At 45.2% G+C, this 21,495-nt stretch overlaps 1 protein-coding gene across 1 annotated transcript in view; it reads left to right on the forward strand.

The window, feature by feature from the left end:
* The window catches only part of ankfy1 (ankyrin repeat and FYVE domain containing 1), a 21,444-nt gene extending 728 nt beyond the window's left edge, over positions 1-20,716 (forward strand). The window contains exons 2-18 of the mRNA XM_063202233.1: positions 191-259; positions 1,181-1,383; positions 6,275-6,372; positions 7,834-8,056; positions 8,662-8,760; positions 11,197-11,350; positions 12,595-12,763; positions 13,293-13,411; positions 13,582-13,738; positions 14,106-14,306; positions 14,648-14,824; positions 16,577-16,724; positions 17,519-17,609; positions 17,845-17,969; positions 18,395-18,541; positions 19,032-19,122; positions 19,350-20,716. Of these exons, the coding sequence (XP_063058303.1) occupies positions 191-259; positions 1,181-1,383; positions 6,275-6,372; positions 7,834-8,056; positions 8,662-8,760; positions 11,197-11,350; positions 12,595-12,763; positions 13,293-13,411; positions 13,582-13,738; positions 14,106-14,306; positions 14,648-14,824; positions 16,577-16,724; positions 17,519-17,609; positions 17,845-17,969; positions 18,395-18,541; positions 19,032-19,122; positions 19,350-19,482 (2,404 nt within the window). The 3' untranslated portion in view covers positions 19,483-20,716. The remainder of the gene's footprint in view (positions 1-190; positions 260-1,180; positions 1,384-6,274; positions 6,373-7,833; positions 8,057-8,661; positions 8,761-11,196; positions 11,351-12,594; positions 12,764-13,292; positions 13,412-13,581; positions 13,739-14,105; positions 14,307-14,647; positions 14,825-16,576; positions 16,725-17,518; positions 17,610-17,844; positions 17,970-18,394; positions 18,542-19,031; positions 19,123-19,349) is intronic.
* Positions 20,717-21,495: the final 779 nt, after the last annotated feature.

Consider the following 21,495-nt stretch of genomic DNA (forward strand, 5'->3'; position numbering starts at 1 on the left):
ACATTGGGAGCGTTTGATTAATAATATCAGTGCAAGTGTAGATGGATGCTGCTGCATACCATTAGAAAGTTTTGTTTAAGCCCTGGTGGTTTGCTGTGTTGTGTAAGAAAGTTTCACATGAAAGCAGAAGCGGCGCCCTTGATTTTTTTTTGTGTGGCCTCATTTGTGGAACTCTCTTTTCTCTCCTCAGAACCCCGCTGCATGAAGCCATAGTGTCAGGAAACGAGCCCGTGTTCAAACAGCTCCTACAGTGCAAACAGTAAGTCCCACCTCACCTCCGCGCTTTGTAATTTTTCATTTTGTTTTGTTTTACCTGTTGTAAACTGACGTTGAGAGTGAAAATAATGAAGTAGTATTGTTATTAGTATTTGGGTCAGTGACGTTTCTTTGAACTCGGGCGTCAGGTGGTACAACAACAGCTAATGGCCATAAATGAATTCGTAAATTGGTAAATTATGTACTGCAATGAATATGCTTGTTAGATAATCCACAAAAGAAGCCCCAATTAAATCAGCTGTTGTTCCACCACCCTGACGTGTGCTACTACCAAAACGTCATTAACTCATTTTTAGTGATAGAAATATCATCACCTAACCTAACCCCCCTTACTGTAGGATACCAAACAACACTGATCTAGCCTCTGATCATCTCAGGTTTGTCTTTACATTAGATGGCCATATTTTGTGAATGCCACTCTTACTTGCACATATTTTGTGTCTGAATGCCACTCTTACTGGCAAGGTTCTTCAGTGTGTTCCAGTTGTCTCTTTCTCACATCCTTAAGTTCTACTGAAAAGCACCCTAGTCTGCAGATGACAAAGATTGATATGTGGATCATCTTAGAAAGAAAGTGTTTTATGCTAACACGTGTTATTGCTTGGATAATATCTTGTCCGTTCATATCCATACATACATCAATATAAACCATAATGTCAGATTGCTCTATCTTGTTTTTTTAGCCCTTATTCGGATAGTACAGTAAAGATGGAGACAGGAAACTAGTGGGAGAGAGGGACATGGGGCAGGGTTGGGACATGACCCAGACGGGACACAGATCTGGGTCCCAATGGGCATGCAAGCCCATATGTGGGGGGCTTAGCGCACTGTGCCTCAGAGCCCCCCCACAGAGTGTTGTATCCTTATAAAATCTTCATGTCCACGTTCTGCTCCCTCCTCTCAGGTTAGACCTGGAGCTGATGGACCACGAGGGCAGCACGGCCCTCTGGCTGGCTCTGCAGTACATCACCTTGGCCTCCGACCCCAACGTCAACCCCTTCGACGACAACGCACCCGTGGTCAACGGCACCACGTTTGACGAGAACAGCTTCGCCGCCCAGCTCATCCAGAGAGGCAGCAATCCAGACGCACCAGACTCCACCACAGGTAAACACTCAGCAGAATCTCAGTATAATAAATGGGGATGAATATAAATAGAAATTAATTTGAATGTAGCGTTTTGTCATTTTCAATGTAAACTTTTTTATTTAATTGCGCTGACTTAACAGATTTAATAAGCGCTACTTATCAATAGTCAATCAAAACAAACAAACAGGAAGATCAGTTAGCTGTTTTAGTCATTTGAGTGAGAACCACGAGCAGAATATAGTGTCATCATTTTTTAGATGCGTCCCACGCATCTCTATAAGAGGCTTTGGTGTCCGTCCGTCCGTCCGTCCGTCCGTCCCTCCGTCCGTCCGTCCGCCCTCCCGTGATGTGTTTCCCTCCCGTGATGCGTTTCTGAATTGTGATTCCCTCCTGTGATTCCCTCTTGTGTCCACAAGGTGGCAGTCGCTCAGTTTTGGCCTGGAGCTCATGCGTGCAAACCAACCGTGCTCTTTGCCTGTGAGAAAAACATGGCGGCACTTCCTGTTGATTTTCACATGAAAGTTTTGCTTAATTTAAAGTCCCTAAGCGACTATAAATGTTGTGGCTTCCATATATTGATGTAAAAGTGCCCCACGAAGTAATGAAGCACAACAAAGTTACTCCACATTACCATTTGACCACTCGTTTTTCTATGCTAACAGGGTAGTATGTAGCATTGTAAATGATCCAGGGAGAAAGGGGGAAATGTTGTGATTTCAGTCCGCCTGAGGCAACGATTTTCGTGGGGAAGATGACCTGCATCTCGGTGGCATTGAACCACGCCCCCGTGACTTATTTGGCTCGCTCAGCACGTGCGTCCTCAGTCCAATCGCAATGCTTTATTTTCCCCAGACGTTTAATCGCATTTAAGTGAAAGTGCCATGTATACACATCGCAAAATAACTCTTAATCCGATCTATTTAAATCGCATTTATTAAATCGGACTTAAAAACATCATGTACACGTAGCCAATGTCTCATTGATTAGTTTATGGAACTTACGGTTTGTCTGTTACGGTCCACGAAGACAATATCCACGTGAAAACGCAAACGCCTGCAAACCACTGTTTTGACAGAAATACAGTTCACCTGTCGCCTACTCTGTTTTCTTCCCAAAGCGGCATTTAAAAGTATTCCATGAAATCCAACATCAACGTCACTTCAAATAGGTGACAGCATCATGCTCACACATGAAATAACACTTCAGTGAGGGGGGGACATCACTGCTCTCATATTAAAGTGAAAAGAGAATTTCACATTTTAGTTTATTTAATGTAGGCCTATGCAAAATTGCAAATAGCCTATTCATTGAAATCTGTCCAGAAAGGGTTGTAATGTTTGCCTGTTTTTTATGTTTGTAATAAAAAAAAAAAAAAAAAAAAAAAAAAAAAAAGTGATTTAAAAAAAAAAAAATAGCCTAACAAAAATAGAGATTTTATGTTAAAAAAAAATGTGATATGGGATGGACCGATGGCCCCCCTAAGCTAAATTCGCCTTAGGTCCCCACATTGCTAAATGTAGTGTAAGGGATTATTTTGAAAAGACAGTAACATGTAATCAGCAATGCATTACAGTTTTTCAGTAAATTGCCCAACACTGTTGAAATCCTATGGTACTTTTTCAAATCCAGGCTTATACAGTACATGGTAGGCTTATTGATAAATTGCCTTGACAGGTTATGAGGAGGCCAAGGGGGCGTTTGGGCAAAAAAGGTTCAGAACGGGCATAGACGGACGCATCTGTTGTCCGCCTGTCGGACTTGTTTAATGAAAAATGGGAATTATACCACTGCATCCACAACACCCACCCTCCCTCACCTACATCACAAAATGCATCGATGATGTTACAGAAATAAAACACATCACTACCAGGGCCAACCAGAAGCCATGGTTCACAGGAGACGTTCACCGACTGCTGAGGGCCAGAGACAAAGCCTTCAGAGCAGGAGACGTAGCTGGCCTAAAGACAGCAAGGGCTAACCTGTCCCAGGGCATCAGGAAAGCAAAAAAGGAATACTCAGACAAAATAACAACACACTTCAAAGACAGCAGAGATGCACAGAGCCTGTGGCAGGGCATACAGGCCATCACGGACTATAAGCCTGCACCACGAAGCTGTGACAACAACACCTCTCTGCTAAACGATCTGAATAGTTTCTTTGCCCGCTTTGAAGCACAAAATGACACTCACCCACAGAAAACTCCCCCTCCCCCCCATGATCAACCCCTTTACCTGTCCTCTGCCAGTGTTAAGAGGACACTGGCCACCATCAACCCACGCAAAGCAGCTGGCCCAGACAACATACCAGGCCGAGTGTTGAAGGATTGTGCAGAAGAGCTGAAGGATGTCTTCACAGACATCTTTAACATCTCTCTGGAGCAAGCAGTCATCCCATCACTTTTCAAAGCTGCTACCATCATACCTGTGCCGAAGAAATCATCACCATCATGCTTCAATGACTACCGTCCTGTAGCACTGACGCCCATAATCATGAAGTGCTTCGAACGGCTAGTCCTGTCACACATCAAAGCCACCCTACCCCCCACCCTAGACCCCTACCAGTTCGCATACCGAGCCAAGCGATCCACGGAGGATGCAATTTGCTCTGCCCTCCATCCAGCCCTCACCCACTTGGACAATAAAGACTCATATGTGAGAATGCTGTTCATTGACTTCAGTTCAGCATTCAATACCATAATACCACAACAACTCATCAGAAAACTGGACAAACTAGGTTTCAGCACCTCCCTCTGCAACTGGCTGCTGGACTTCCTGATGCAAAGACCACAAGCAGTACGGGTAGGGAACAACACCTCGAGCACCCTGACCCTGAGCACGGGGGCTCCGCAAGGCTGTGTTCTCAGCCCCCTGCTGTTCACGCTGCTGACACACGACTGCACAACGACCCACAGCACTAACCATCTAGTGAAGTTTGCGGATGATACAACACTGGTGGGCCTCATCACCAAGGGCGATGAGACTCACTACAGAGAAGAAGTAGACCTGCTGGCCAGATGGTGCAAAGACAACAACCTCCTGCTGAATGTCAACAAGACCAAGGAGATTGTTGTCAACTTCCAAAGGGTCCAAAAACAACTGCCACCACTGACCATCGACGGCGATGCTGTGGAGAGAGTGAGCAGCACCAAGTTCCTTGGAGTGCACATCAGCGACGACCTCTCTTGGACCACCAACACTACATCACTGGCGAAGAAGGCCCATCAGCGTCTCTACTTCCTGCGCAAACTAAAGAAGGCAAGTGCTACACCCTCCATCATGACAACATTCTACAGAGGAACCATAGAGAGCGTCGTGTCCAACTGCATCACAGTGTGGGGAGGAAGCTGCACGGAGAAAAACAGGAAGACACTCCAGCGTGTTGTGAACACAGCGAAGAAGATCATTGGAGTACCACTCCCCTCCCTGCAGGACATTTACACCACACGCCTCACCCGGAAAGCACTGATGATCATCAAAGACACAAGCCACCCTGCACACAAACTGTTCAGCCTCCTGCCCTCTGGAAAGAGGTACAGGCGCCTCCGTTCCCGTACCACCCGGCTGGCGAGCAGCACAATGCACCAAGCGATCAAGATGCTGAACACTCAACCCACTCTCCCTCCACTGTCAGCCTCTAGCCAGCAAGGCCACTGACAACCCCCCCCCCCCCACTGTCAGCCTCTAGCCAGCAAGGCCACTGACAACCCCCCCTCCCCATCCCCCACCACCATATCTGCGACTGAACATTCCACCTGCACTACTATACTTGTGACTGAACTTTCAACCTGCACTAACTCAAAACATGCACACACACACACACACACACACACACACAGACACACGAACACACACACACACACACACACACACACACACAGACACACACACACACACACAAGCACACTGCACTTTCTGCACTAAACCCAACATACACACACTGACACACACACACACACACACACACACACACACACAAAACACACACACAGACACACGAACACACACACAAGACGCACACCGCACCTTCTACCTGCACTAAACACATACACACACACACACACACACACACACACACACACACACACACACACACACACACACACACACACACACACACACACACACACACTGCTGCTGGTGTACTTGACAGACCTTTTTATATTTATTTTCTTCAAAATGCTACTATTACCATGTCAGAACGCTATAAAGGACTTTTTTTAGGAAAAGCACAAAAACACAACAAATACCTCTTAATGTATGTCCTCTACAAGTCTTCTGTTGTCCAGTCTTGCACTTTAAATGTCTGTATGAGCACTGTCTATGTCCATACTGTCTTAAGTCCATGTATAAGTACTGTCTATGTCTATACTGTCTATGTCCTTACCTTAATTAGTCTATGTCTGTATGGGAAAGCAAGAAATGTAATTTCAAATTCTTTGTATGACCAGTGCATGTAAAGAAATTGACAATAAAACCTACTTGACTTGACTCACTCTACCACCATGTCCCCAAAACTTGTCCAGTGATTCAAGAGTAATTTTAGCCTTCACATCAACAGGCAGGTAGATGGAAATGCAAATGTAGAGGAAATACATGGCAAGGTGTTTTCTTTTTTAAAGATAGGATTGACACCGGCCAGGATCAACCACTACAATTCCACCCCATTTCAGCACCACCACGTCCTCGAAAGCTGTCCTCACGTCCTGGTGTCGTCTGCAGTTATGATAAATAGCACCTGGACCCTGATGACCACACACACACACACACACACACACACACACACACACACACACACACACACACACACACACACACACACCAGGATCTATTTTTAGCATGGAGCTCAAGGTTAAATCCATGGTGGCTGTCTGCGTAGCCTGTAACGGTTTTCTCCTGTCTCTGCTCCCCAGGTAACTGTCTGATGCAGAGGGCAGCGCTGGCCTCCAACGAGGCTGCTGCTCTCTTCCTGGCCACCCACGGAGCAAAGGTCAACCACACCAGTAAATGGGTAAGCTCCAGCTAATACTTCCAATGTCTCATTAAGCAGCAATCATGGGGATGTTTTTTTTCGGTTGGCTGTTATGGTGAGGTTAATTACACCAGTAAATGAGTAAGCCAGATTAAATTCTTACAATGCCTCTCGACAGCAGTTGTGGTGGCATTTCTTGTTGTTTGTTTCGGGAATATTACCTTCTAGGGATGCAAATTATCGATTAATTCATTAATCATTAGTTGATAGCCTTATCGATCGACTTACGATTAATTGATAAGCGGCGTTTTCCCCCTGAAATCTCAAAGTTTCCCCCCAAAAAAAACACTAAATGTAAACATTTTAGTTCAAAATGGAGATAAAATACCACATTTAAATTAATTCTTTAATGCAAAAGGTGATTTAAATTTTAATACTATTCACACCCGTCTTCACACACACTCTTCACATGCCCATTTCACCTGGGTCTCTTGTCAGTTGAATTGTCGATTAATTGCGATTAATGTTTTTTAATCGATTAATGCATTGATCGATTAAAGTCGATTAATCGATTAATCGTTTGCATCCCTATTATCCTCACAAAATAACAATGCCACTTCACCATCACTTGTGGTGGCATTTTTTTGTGTTTGTTTTATGGTGAGTGTCTCTGAGAATTGACAGAGAAACAAATAAAAGGCTTATTAGAATTTGAAGACTGTCTTGAAGTCCAGTCTCTCATGTGCTCTGATGTCACTGACCCTGTAAATAGATACTGTCTGTGTGCAAATATTCACAGTATGTGGGCAAACCTTTTTTGGGAGAGGCCCAGAGGACTTGATGTAGCAATTGCTGTCAGTCATCACAGTGTCTACTCATCAGGATTAAGTAGGACACACGCAGGCAAAATCTGATGCTCACTCCCTTTGATGATGAAGTCAACGCCACTTTTGGTTGTGAAGTTTAGAACCATTTGTTTTAACTCGGGCATGCCATCCTTTCATGTGGCTATGGTATCAGTGCTATTGAAATGTCAAGTTGTTGAAGTCTGGTCAATAATTGCAGCTTTTTACTCCAGCTCTGTTATGGTTGTACCTTGCCATTCACATTTTACCTATGAAAGGCACTAAGGCACTGGAAATATTAACATAGGAGTTAGCATTTCAGGTGGGTATGTATGCAGTTGGTTTACATTGGTCACTGTATGGGTAATGGCAGGGACAGAATATGTTGAGAATATGTCACAATATCACATAATGGCAAGACCATTATTAGATTACCATAAGATTAAGCTCCACACAAACCCTCTCCTCATCCTCAGGGTCTGATCACCTGACCTTGACCGCTCCTGGCATCGGTTTCCAAGCTATACTGTATAGTTCATCTTTAAGACAGCTTTATGTACTCTGTCCTTAGGGAGAGACACCACTGCACATGGTGTGTGCTGCTATGACTGTTCGTGTAATGTATGGATCTCTGTCTTTCTGTCCTGTCCTGTAGGGAGAGACGCCGCTCCACACGGCGTGCCGCTGTGGTCTGGCGGAACTGACGGCCGAGTTGCTTCAGCAGGGGGCCAACCCCAACCTGCAGACGGAGAGCGCCGTGCCCGAGGCTGGAGGAGGGGGAGGAGAGCGCGCCCAGGGCGTGTACCTCCAGAGCCCCCTACACATGGCCATCGCACACAACCACCCCGACGTGGTCTCCGTCATCCTAGAACAAAAAGGTACCAGCCCATCGTCTGTCATTTTTTTCTTTTCTTTTAAGATTAGATCAGATTATATCGGACAGCAAGAAAGACACGAAAAGGAGGGAGGGAGAGAGATGGGGAAAGATCAGGAAATGACCTCGGGCCGGAATGGGATCCGGGTCCCTGGCGTAATGGTAGAGTGCATTAGCCCACTGAGCTACGTCACCCCAGCTCTCTTTATTACTGTACTGTCTGGCAAGTGATGACTAAACTGCCTCTGTGATAGTTGGCCATTTGCGCAGCTGGAAACTTTCCAACAGCAGTTGCCAAATTGCACTTGTCTTGTTGTCAGAGCCCAAAGCAAGAACCTGATCACAAGACGTATGCCAAAAGTCAACAGCGAAATAGTGTATGGGCACTAACCCCCAGAAAAAAAGCTGTGGACTTTCAGTTGAAAGTCTAAAATTAGCTATAGAGAGGTTATTGTCTAAAACAAATGTTAAACATTTTGATCTTGATGTTGGAACATCTTCACAGGATTAATGCAGTCATTCATTGTTTTGTTTCGAGCCTGTCAGGCCATCAATGGCTCTTGGCTCTGGCTTTTGAATCTATTCATGAACATGTGTTCTGACTTGCAGCTAACGCACTCCATGCCACAAACAACCTGCAGATCATTCCAGACTTCAGCCTCAAGGACTCCATGGATCAGACCGTGTTGGGTCTCGCCCTTTGGACAGGTAAACTTTGATGTATCAGACATCAACGCCAAAAGCAGATTAGAAAGTACACATAATGTATTATTCACAGTTATTTAGGCATCAAGAAAATAAGTTAAGTTAGCATGTTAAGTGAATTATCTTTGAAATAGCAAATAAGTGAAAACTGTAACAGAAAGGGTTTAAAGACCAGGGCTTTCAGACCAACAGTAACAAACTCCAGTGCCTGGTAAATGTAGCATACTGAGACGTTCAAGAAGAGGTCAACTTTGGTAAACTTTGATTTGATTTTCAGACAATGGACCATTCAAAATGCATTACTACCCATTAACAAGTATTGATTGAAAAATGTCAATTGGACCATTTTTTTTTTTCATTTGCTAATAGCAAAGCGGACCTAGCTACTGGCTATATTCTGCATAGTAACAGTTTTAGTGGATGCAGACCCAATGATCGACCTATTTTTGTGAAAGTGCCCCAAGCGCATCCATGGATGTACGACTATGAGGGCCATATGTCATGCATGTTTATGTTCTGTTTGCATCGTGTCTTTCCACTTAATAACACTGGAATTCAAACGCTGCTGCAGTTCTTTGTGTCTTTTACCTGATTTAACTTCAATTGTCCTGCAACTGGCCTGTCATTAGGATATGCATGTAATACAGTGCCCTCCATAATTATTGGCACCCCTGGTTGAGATGTGTTTTTTAGCTTCCAATTATTTTATATTAATATGGGACCTTAATGGAAAAAAAGAGAAAAATCCAACCTTCAATACAAGTGCATTTATTCAGTGGGGAAAAAATCCCACATAAAGAAATAATTATTTGACATCAAATAATGTGTGTCACAATTATTAGCACCCCTGGTGTTAATATTTTGTACAACCCCCTTTTGCCAACAAAACAGCACCTAATCTTCTCCTATAATGTTTCACAAGATGGGAAAAGACAGAAAGAGGGATCTTCAGCCATTCCTCTTTGCAGAATCTCTCTAAATCATCCAGAGACCTGGGTCCTCTCCTCTGTACTCTCCTCTTCAGCTCACCCCACAGGTTCTCAATGGGGTTGAGGTCAGGGGACTGAGATGGCCATGGGAGGAGCTTGATTTTGTGTCTGGTGAACCATTTCTGTGTAGATTTGGCCATATGTTTAGGGTCATTGTCTTGCTGAAAGACCCAGTGACGACCCAGCTTCAGCTTTCGGGCAGAGGGCAACAGATTTTGATTTAAAATGTCCTGGTATTTCAAAGCATTCATGATGCCATGCACCCTAACAAGGTTCCCAGGGCCTTTGGAAGCGAAACAGCCCCACAGCATCACTGACCCACCCCCATACTTCACAGTGGGTATGAGGTGCTTTTCAGCATGCGCATCTTTCGTGGTACGCCAGACCCACTTAGAGTGTTTGTTGCCAAAAAGCTCAATCTTGGTCTCATCTGACCAAAGCACACGGTCCCAGTTGAAGCCCCAATACCGCTTGGCGAACTCCAGACGCTTGCGTTTATGATTGTGAGTGAGGAAAGGTTTTCTCCGTGCATGCCTCCCAAACAGCTTGTTGGCGTGTAGACAGCGCCTGATGGTTGATTTGGAGACTTTGTGACCCCAGGATGCTACCATTTGGTGTAATTCTGTAACAGTGAGCTTTGGAGATCTTTTGATTTCTCTTACCATCCTCCTCACTGTGCGTGGTGGCAAAATAAACTTGGGTCCTCGTCCAGGCTTGTTTACCACTGTTCCAGTCATTTTGAACTTCTTAATTATTCCTCTCACAGTGGATATGGGCAGCTGCAGTTGAGTGGCAATCTTCTTGTAGCCTCTGCCTGACCTGTGAAGGTCGACGCACATCTGCCTCACTTGTATGCTGTGTTCCTTTGTCTTTCCCATGTTTAAGAGTGGATAAGAGAAATGGCCTCGGTGTCACGTCATATTTATACCCCAGGGAAACAGGAAGTGATGAATTACTAATTAAATGTTCCTACATACTCTGGTAAACTTTGTAAACTACTGTAGAAATGACAGAAATGCTTCAATTATATTTATTTCCTGGGAATTGTTAAGGGTGCCAATAATTGTGGAACAGGTGATTTAATGAAAAATAATTATTTTTTAGTCAGGGATTTTTTTTATTTTCTTACAATTCATTTGAGTTGAAGGCTACATTTTCCTACAATTTTCAGTGTGACAGTATTTTTCTGCAATAAACACTGAATTTATTTTAAGGCTTTTAACACATCTCAACCAGGGGTGCCAATAATTATGGAGGGCACTGTATGTCATGTACAGTATATGTCATGATATTATCCTTTTAACCAGAGTTATATGAAGTAGTAGTACTCTAATGTAATTACAACACTAGTGGTATGATATTACATGGCTTCAGCTTTGTAATATCATACTACTACTTCTACTTTATGCAACTCTGCTTTTAACACCATGTGCATCATTATCCTCATCAGGCATGCACACTATTGCGGCCCAGCTGCTGGGGTCGGGGGCGGCCATCAACGACCCCATGTCAGACGGCCAGACCCTGCTGCACATGGCCATCCAGAGGCAGGACAGCAAGAGCGCCCTCTTCCTGCTCGAGCACCAGGCCGACATCAACGTCAGGTAGCCATGTCACATAGAACTTGAGCAATCAATAGCAACCTGGCTCCCTGCCAAGGCTGTGCGTGCGTGCGTGCGTGCGTGCGTGCGTGCGTGCGCGCGTGTTTGTGTTAGACAGACAAGTTCTTTGCAATTCCTGACCCAATTCCCTCTGGAGGGCCAGGTATCTAAGATAAAACATGCCAATCCATCTAAATGTACTGGATCATGTTGTACTAAGAAAAGTCAACTAGGGGTGTATTCAGACCAGGAAAGTTTGATAGTTCACTTGCTTTAGTCCAAATCAAATGCTTAAAAAAAGTTGTGGTTCGCTTTCACACTGTACATTTAAGTACGTGGACCAAAATCTGTCAACAAAGCCACGAACCCTGAGGTCGTTCAGCTAATGGTCTGGAAATTAAAAAAATTCACAGTTGTGCAATTACTATACTATTGTGAAATTATGTTTTATAAGCAACAACAAAAGGATAGCGGTAATGAGCGCACATCATGTTGTGACATTTCTTTCTCTTCACGCACAACGTAAAAGGATTTGCTTTGTGTCAGGATATTGGCCATATTCATACTCGGATGTTGTATAGGGATGGTCTGCATTCACACCTCCAAAAGATCCGCACCAGTAATCCTTTGGTCTGGACTGAGTTCGACCTCTGTCTCGGTCTGCTTGTTTGGTCCAGACCAGAGTTTGGTGGTTTGTATTGTATTCACACCAGCCCAAGAGGTCCGCACTAAGGGACGAAACGAAATTTGCTTCATTTGTTCCAAACCAAACTCGATTGGTGTGAATACGCCCTAAGGGTCCTGGCTCTGCTCTATACAGTGTGTAGTTGAAACAACATACCGGTAAACATGAATTGCTTATTTTTGTGATTGATTATAATTGTGCCACTGAGTGACAGTGATGTGTCACGGGCTGTCTTGTCCAAGACCAAGGATGGACACCGTTTCGAGTGTGTAGTTGAAACGACATTATTGATGGGTTTGTTTCGATGATTGATTATAATTACGCTACTGAGTGACAGTGATATGTGATGGGCTCTGCAGACGTTTGATGGCTCTGCACATGATGAATAGCCCTTTGGGTGATGGATGATAATTGTGTCAGTGATGTGTGATGAACTTGTCCCTTATCCAGGACCGAGGGTGGGCAGACGGCTCTGCAGTGATGCATATCTCTTTGTGTGATTGATCCTAATTGTGTGTTCCTTGAGTGACAATGATGTTTGACGGGGCTTTTTCTTGTGCAGGACCAAGGATGGGCAGACGGCTCTGCAGTTGGCCATCAGCAACCAACTCCCCCTGGTGGTGGACGCGCTGTGTACGCGCGGGGCCGACATGTCCGTGGCGGATGACAAGGGCAACCCTCCGCTGTGGCTGGCCCTGGAGAGCAATCTGGAGGACATCGCCTCAACACTGGTGAGCATCTAGTGGACTGTTGGTTGGTGCTAATAAGCCATCCCACAGCCATCTTAAAGGCTTTTTTTTAACTTAATCAAGCAATGTGCCTTTGGAATCCTTGCCAAAACTTAAACAACACCAACAACTGGAGTTAAGTTTCACCATATTTCCAAGTGCCAAGTTCCAAGTGCACCTGCTAAGGAGAAGAAAAGTTAAGCAGCACTCCTTAATGACCAGCACCCCTTATTGAACAGTTGGTGTGTTACAAGCCATCCCACTGGTGTGATGGACTGATAAGGTGCAATTCAAGGTCCAGCATCAACGGTTGTTTCATACTGCATCTGTATTCAGTAGGATAGTGCTATGATCAATCGGAGCACATTGCATCTTCATCATTTTTCAGTTGTGCACATTGGTGACTAACTTAACTGGGTCTTATTGTGTTGATTCTACACAAGAGGATTCTATAGGATTTTTAATCCATGCTCTGATGACAGACTCTGGTAGCTTGCCATTGGTTGATGCTGTAAGTGCTTGATTGTGATAGGTCCGGCATGGCTGTGATGCGACCGCCTGGAGCCCTGGGCCCGGAGGGTGCCAACAGACTCTCCTCCACCGTGCTATAGATGAGAACAACGAGGTCACCGCCTGCTTTCTCATTCGCAGGTCAGTAGTCAGCAATGGTGTCGCTGAGATGATTACATTTCACATTTCAAATCAGTTATTTGATGTAGTTGCACTTCTCCATTGAAGTGAGTGGGATTTCCTGTGGCACCACATCAAAGAGTAATAAATGGTCCAATCCATACATTTGCGTCTCCCATGTGTCCATCCAGTGGTTGTGACGTGAACAGCCCCCGGCAGCCAGGCCCCAGTGGGGAGGGGGACGAGGAGGCTCGGGACGGCCAGAGCCCGCTGCACCTGGCGGGGTCATGGGGCCTGGAGGAGGTGGTTCAGTGCCTTCTGGAGTTTGGAGCCAACGTCAACGCACAGGTCAGATCCAGAGTCCTGCTTATCTGTTTCAATATACTACATCAAGTTCACTAGGGCTTTATATAATTGTGTACCAAGATAAATGAAATGCCATATGCTGTTGCATTTCCAGATACTTAAATGGTGCTATAAGTATGGCATAAGGAATTTGATTCTGGTGGATCTGGCAGAAGTATGAAATTGCCTTGTGATTAGCATAGACAACAGGAAACACGATGCACAAGACCGTGTCCAATGGACACAACAAATTAGGAATTCATGTAACCTAGTACATGGAGGAACAGAGAACACAGTACTAACTACCACTCTGTCTCCCTCCCAACTCCTACTTTTCTGCTGCTTCTCGTCACGTGTGGTCCTGGATCAGGATGCAGAGGGTCGGGCCCCCATCCACGTGGCCATCAGCAACCAGCATGCCGTCATCATCCAGCTGCTCATCTCGCACCCCGAGATCCGGCTCAACGTGCGTGACCGGCAGGGCATGACTCCCTTCGCCTGCGCCATGACGCACAAGAACAACAAGGCCGCCGAGGCCATCCTCAAACGAGAGGCAGGGGCTGCTGAACAGGTGTGTGTGTGTTTGTGAACAAATGCTATTGATTTACAAACTAAATTCTGCTCTACCCACTACGTCAACTTTGAAACGGAGAAAAATGCCTCCAAAACCTTGGTATTTGGTTGGATATTGTACAGCAAATTTGACATGGCAATATCTCTAAAATGGGACACATTTGGACCACAAGGCTTTGTCACAAGATAAAGGTGTAAGGAAGACCGTTTTTAGTCTAAACTCAATTTTGACAAAATATATAGTTACTGCACTTTGCCTTTGTAGGGCGGTATTGTACAGTGTTCAATTGAGTAAGTTATGTGAGCTCATTCCTCTGACTCTCTGTTCCTCCTGGCCAGTTGGACAACAAGGGGCGTAACTTCCTGCACGTGGCGGTGCAGAACTCTGATATTGAGAGCGTGCTGTTCCTCATCAGTGTGCAGGCCAACGTCAACTCCCGCGTGCAGGACGCCGCCAAGCTCACCCCGCTCCACCTGGCCGTGCAGGCCGGCTCCGAGATCATCGTACGCAACCTGGTGAGTAAACACACACCAGTCTAAAGAAACCCCACACACTGTCCATTTCATCAGCAAATTTTAATGCGTTATGGAGTGCATCTTAATATGCAACCTTGCCTCCTCCACTTGCCTCCTCCACTTGCTTCTCGTCATGATGACATCACTGACAACAGCATTATATTTCAATATCTTGCAAAAGCTCAATTGTAAAGTCTTTTTCTCATTTGCAATTGGGATGGTGAACGAAAAACTGTCCCTCAAAAGTTGTTGTGGCGAGGCTGACAGCTGGGAAACTTTATCGTTTTCTCCACGGAGGAGGGGCCAGGAGGCGGGACGAGGAGACAAGCACAAGTGGAGGAGGCAAGGTCACATATTGGGATGCACCGATGGTCATCCGACCTTCTTATGTTAACTCCTGTCCTCAATCTGTGCTTGTGGCCTCACGCTTTACTGACGCCCCGTCGCCTTTGTGAAGAAAATGAAGTTTCCCCGCTGTCAGCCTTGTCACACCTTTTGGGGGACTTGTCCCCATTCAACATTCCGATTGCAAATGAGAAAATGACCTTACCTTCTGTTGTCAATGACGTCTTGCGGCGTCATCACGAGGCCACAAGCACAAGGGAGGACAGGAGTTTGGATAATGGAAAGAACCCGACGGGTGTCCACACATCGCTGTCATCATTATCCACACAAACACTGTTCCCTTAATTGTACGCAACCTGCTAAGAAAGCTAAACGCTGTGCCTCTCATCTTTATCCGTCTCATCTTCATCAGTGCAACCTGAACTCTGTGTGCATCATTATCATCCTCATCATCATCATCATCCTCCACCCCCCTCTGTGCAATCTGAACGCTATATGTGCCCATGCATGTTATCATTATAATCCCCATCATCATCTCCCTCTATGCTGTAGTACATTGGAAGTGTGTTTTTGAATAGCCCTGCTCAGTTCCAGCACTGCCGAATTGAATGAAAACTTGAGTTTAAGACGATTTGCGTGTGAGGGAGAGGATCTCCTCACATGAACAGTTAAACTTTTACATGTATGTTTATGCCTGGTCGTTTCAATCAGCCAGGACTTGCTCTCCGTTATGCCTTCCTAATGATAATAATGTTGGCAACAGCAGCACTCCTGCTCTGTGTACTAAAGTGTTTTTGACCTTCTGTGTGTTTCATTGTGTAATCACATGTGTGTTTTTGTATGTGCTCCTCATGGTCCTTAAATGCTGATTAGTAGATTTGCACAGCCATCTGCATGTGTCAGCTATGTCAGCACATCCAGTTAAATAGAGGGGCTCTCAGGGGCTGTAAAATATCACCTACTCAGCCTCAAAAACGTACACGTAAAAATGCTGTTGTGGAAAAATGCTGTCATGCGACGATGTGCTATAGGGGTATTCCCATCTCTCACTGTGCGTGTGTGCGTGTGTGCGTGTGTGCGTGTGTGTGTGTGAGCGCCATTTGTATATTTACTGTGTGTCACTGAGTGGCCAAGGTGAACGACCTGACCGATGACCATCAGACGGCGCTGCGGATCTGTGTCATTATATCTGACTGTGTGTGAGTTCCTGTGTGGGAATATCTAATACTGTATGTGTGTGTTTGTGTGTAGCTCCTGGCGGGGGCCAAGGTGAACGAGCAGACCAGACACCGTCAGACTGTGCTGCAGATCTCTCTCATGATATCTGACCGTGTGTGTGTGTGTGTGTGTTCCTGTGTGGGAATATGTAATATATGTATTTTTCTATGTGTGTGTGTCTGTGTGTAGCTCCTGGCGGGGGCCAAGGTGAACGAGCTGACCAAACACCGTCAGACGGCGCTGCATCTGGCTGCGCAGCAGGACCTGGCCACCATCTGCTCCGTGCTGCTGGAGAACGGGGTCGACTTCGCCGCCGTCGACGAGAACGGAAACAATGGTCAGTGGCCCAAGCAGCACGCCATCACCTCCACTCGTTAGCCTGCTGGCTCTCTGATCCTGTGTGTGTGTGTGTGTGTGTGTGCGTGTGTGTGCGTGCGTGTGTGTGCGTGCGCGCGTGCGCGCGTGCGTGCGCGTGTGCGCGTGTGCGTGTTTGTGTGTGTGTGTGTGTGTGTGTGTGTGTGTGTGTGTGTGTGTGTGTGTGTGTGTGTGTGTGTGTGTGTGTGTGTGTGTGTGTCCCCAGCTACACACCGGCACCTATCTCTGCATGCTGACTCTGTCTGTCTGTCTGCCCGCGTTCCTGCCTTTCTGTCTGAGTGGTCAAGGCTGCACACTACACATCACCTCCACATGTAGCCTGCAGGGTCTGTCTCTGTAGCACAGCACCAGTGGAGTATTGGCAGCACCCCATATAGCCTTCTGTGTTTATCTGCTCCTGTCTGGCTGTCCATGTTGCACAGCATCCATACTGGAGAGCCACACTGGTGGTGGTGTTGAGGTGTGTGCTCATAGCCCGTAAAGGGCACACTCCCATGCATAGCCCAAAGCTGGTTCTGTCCGCTACATGTTTGTCTGTCTGTGTAGCACAGGTCATACAGCACAGGTCACTATGGATGCTGTGTCCTAGGAGTACATTTTTGGTTATTGTGATGAGATTCTACACAGCAGCGAGAGTGGAGAGTCTGACCGGTGGGGGGAATGGGGCACTCTTGAGACTGTTACTTGCCATGTTTGGTGTGTGTTTATTGCGATGTTTGTTCATTCCGTCTGGTTCTTCTCTCTGGTTGCCCTCAGCTCTCCACTTGGCTGTGATGCATGGTCGCCTGAGCAATGTGCGAGCGCTCCTCACGGAATCCAACATCGATGCTGAGGCCTACAATCTCAGGTACACACAAGCACACAGACACACACCTCTCTAACCACTCTTTAACTTTACATAGGTTTTACCTACTATAGTGTCAGTACAAACGCATGCAATAGTTAAAAAGATGCTGGGAAATCCCAAGGTGTACAGTACCTCACCCTACACTTCTCGTACAAGGTTATAAACTATGTATCAGCTTTTTGAACATTGAACTAGCATTTGGTATGAAATGAAATGTCTCCTCTTTGGTTCCCAGGGGTCAGTCCCCTATGCATGTGCTGGGCCAATATGGGAAGGAGAACGCTGCTGCCATATTTGAGCTCTTCTTGGAGTGCATGCCAGAGTACCCCCTGGACAAACCTGACAATGAAGGGAACACAGGTAGGTGGCAGCTCTTCAGCATTATTTTGTAAACAATTTGTAGACATATTGAAGAAGAAAATGATGAACCATTAAAAAAAGTATACTATTGTGAAATATGGTATTTATACACAAAAAATGGGACAAAACGTTAAAAGCAAAGGTTTTCATCCCCTTTGTGTTGCCCCATAATGCACGCCGTTCCATCAGTGGAACGCTTAAATAGGCATTGAAAAATTAACTACTAGCATGACATAATATAGGGCCTTTAGTAAAGCAGTACGATTTGGTCATTGATCTTCTGCTAACGGCAAATTTATAACAGGTTGAATTGCCCATGATTTCATCCATCATAGATTTCTTTGGAGAACAGTCTTTACTGATGGTACTGTGTTGTAATGTTATAATATTGGATCCGACTTATTGCCTGTCGTTTTGCCTCTCAGTCATCCTGCTAGCCTATATGAAAGGAAACGCCAACTTGTGCCGTGCCATTGTGAGGTCTGGCGCTCGCCTGGGCGTCAACAACAACCAGGGCACCAACATCTTCAACTACCAGGTGGCCACCAAACAGCTGCTCTTCCGCCTGCTAGGTAAGCCAGCCTCCAACACCCCGAGCATCCTGCAGAGCACAGCATTCCTCATGCCAGTGGTTCCCAAACATTTCATTGAACTTTATGAAAAGAATGGTCATCGCACACTCAGAATCTTCATGCAGTTACATTTAATAAGACCAACGTTTCGGCTTACGCCTTCATCAGGGTCATCCCAAACATTTCATAAAAATGGTAAAACCATAGCTTAGTAGTAACGCAGTTCCATAAATAGGATAGTGAAAGTGGTCCTTTCCATGACTAATACATATATTTACTTTTTTACCACTGCCTTATGCATTCAGCTTATCCTCATCTTGTGAGGATAGAAAAGTGAAAAAACACATTAACACATTAAAACCACACATTCAATGTTGAGTTGTCAATGGTGCATCCAGCAGTAAGACCCTTCATCTGTAGAATCTCTGAGAAGATTGCCACAAAACCATTGAGATTTCATCAATTTGTGTTCCTTGCTCTGCCAAACCAGATATGCTATCCAAAGAGCCTCCATGGTGTGACGGGTCAAACTGCTACGAGTGTGCAGCCAAGTTTGGTGTTACCACAAGGAAACATCATTGGTAAATATCAAAAATTCCACAAAAATACTACATGCTTGCATAATATAGTTTGATGAATTGTGTGCTTGATGTATGATGACGTGTGATATATACTGTATCATGTAATGAACATATGATGTATGACGCATAATAATATATGATATGGTAAGATGAATGATGCTGTATAATACTGTGATACCATATGATGTAATGTAATCCTCTTTTTTCCCCATTGCGTCTGCCCTTAGCCGCCACTGTGGACGTTTGCTCTGCCACAAGTGCTCTGTGAAGGAGATCCCCATCATCAAGTTTGACCTGAACAAGCCTGTGCGCGTGTGTGATATCTGCTTCGACGTGCTGACTCTGGGTGGGGTGTCCTAACACACACACACCCTGGCACCATTACATACTCTCACACACATACACACACATACACTCTCCCTGCTGCTGCTGCTGTTGCTGCCACAGCTGCGGAGGGTGCAAGTGAAAGGAGCTGCTCTGCCATAGAAGGGGCAGGTTGGCACTGCGGGGTGTGACAAGCACCTCTGAAATGAAGAAGAAAAAGAAGAAGGAAAAAAGAGGCCCTGGACAAAAAATATCAACAACAAATATATATATGATGTATTTGGACCACAACTTCTGTACTATTCCAGTCTGTCCGAGAGAAAAAAAAACTATTAATCAAACAACGTGTATGTTATAGCTGTATGATTATTTTAGTGTGTGGCATCGTCTGGGGATGGCCCGACAGTAATGAAGCGGCCTAAGAGAAAGCCGAGAAAGAGAAGAGTAGGCGACGATAAGGTGATTTGAAGGTCATCGCTGAGCCCAAGTAATCCACTTCAGATTGTTCAGACCAGGGTCACACAAGGTGACTTTTACAGGAAAGAGATGGTGGATATGTCAAGTATTTCAGAGACCAAGTCATGATTATGCATCAACATCACATTTTAAGTTTTACATGAAGCTTTATTCACCAAATTATGTTATCACACAATATATTGAAGGCCCAGACCATTTACAGCACTCACATACAGAAAGGCAGTTCATCTCAATCATGTTCAATGGTTAACACTTTGGTTATAAACAGTGAATTACACTACCCCAGTTGACAAACCCTCACACACAAGTACAATATGCCCATCTTTTTTCCTGTGTGAAACTGGACGCTTTTCTGAAGGAGGGAGGAATTTCGTAACTTAGCATTTGGTAACTATGTTTGGAAGCAAGAATGCCAAGTTGGAGGGCACAGACTGATTCAAAATCTTGTGAATGTTTTTTGTTGTTGAAATCCTACACTTTTGAGCCAGTATTTGGGGTCTTTTGAGATCACTTCCCAGAGGTGGGGGGTTAGATTGAGAGGGGGGCGGGTGTTTGAAGGTAGCAGCATTTTCATTTTCTTCTGCCCCTTGTTTCAGCAACAAAATGCAGTAACTGTAACACTTACATCACAGTTGGAAGTGGGACAACACTAACGCAATGAACAGCAGTAGTGCAATTCTGCCTAGTGATCACTATGGCCTTCTCTGCCCTGTTTCGCACCTTCTAATGCAGTCATTTAAGGATTATACACTCAAACTAGCCTTTGTCATGGAGGGATGGACAAGTAGCCTCATATACCTTATCTCTGCGTTTCCTGAGACTTTCAGTATTTGTTACCTACATTCTGGGATGGGCCAATTGGATTCCTGCCCATTTCAGTCTTGTGTGCCGTTGTGTGGGTAGTTGGAACTGGACTGGACTGTACTGTGGGATCAACAGATTGACTCTGGTTTTGTTTGTTTGTTTATTTGTTTGTTGACTCATTACCTGTGAAGGACTGACCTAGGGCAACAAAGTGTGATGACCTGCTTCTATGGCTGGAAGTCCCTCTAGTTCCTCCTGTCCCTGCCAACAGCCTTGTGACGCCAGGCTCCATGTCATGGTTTTTTTTAACATACAAACATAATTCAGGGGTGCGTTTCTCGACAACATTGTTGCTGAGTAAGTTAGCAACTTACCTGGTTACAATGCAATTTCCTATTGGAAACCTAGTAAGTTGGTAACTGGTTAGCAATGCTTTCGAGAAACAAGGTCCAAGAAGTCTTTCAATCATTTGCAACTGTAATGTTGAATAGGAGAAAGCCCCCCCAAAAGCCACTCTGCACTGCTTCACATTTTTCTCCACGTAGGAGGGGCGACACAAAGGGCAAAAGACCGGAGGAAAGGACTAGAGGAACTAGAATGGCTTGCAGCCTATGCATAATATTATGCATGGCTCTTCATTTGCGGTCTCCGTCTTGCATTCAATCAGCCTCATGATCACTGCCTCTCCAAAGGCACCAAAGCGTTGATTTCATTGAGCACAGTTATATGCAAGGAATATTCCAATTTTAAGCGGAATGATGCCACTTT

The sequence above is a fragment of the Engraulis encrasicolus genome, chromosome 7 (assembly GCF_034702125.1).
Source record: "Engraulis encrasicolus isolate BLACKSEA-1 chromosome 7, IST_EnEncr_1.0, whole genome shotgun sequence".
Taxonomy (NCBI): domain Eukaryota; kingdom Metazoa; phylum Chordata; class Actinopteri; order Clupeiformes; family Engraulidae; genus Engraulis; species Engraulis encrasicolus.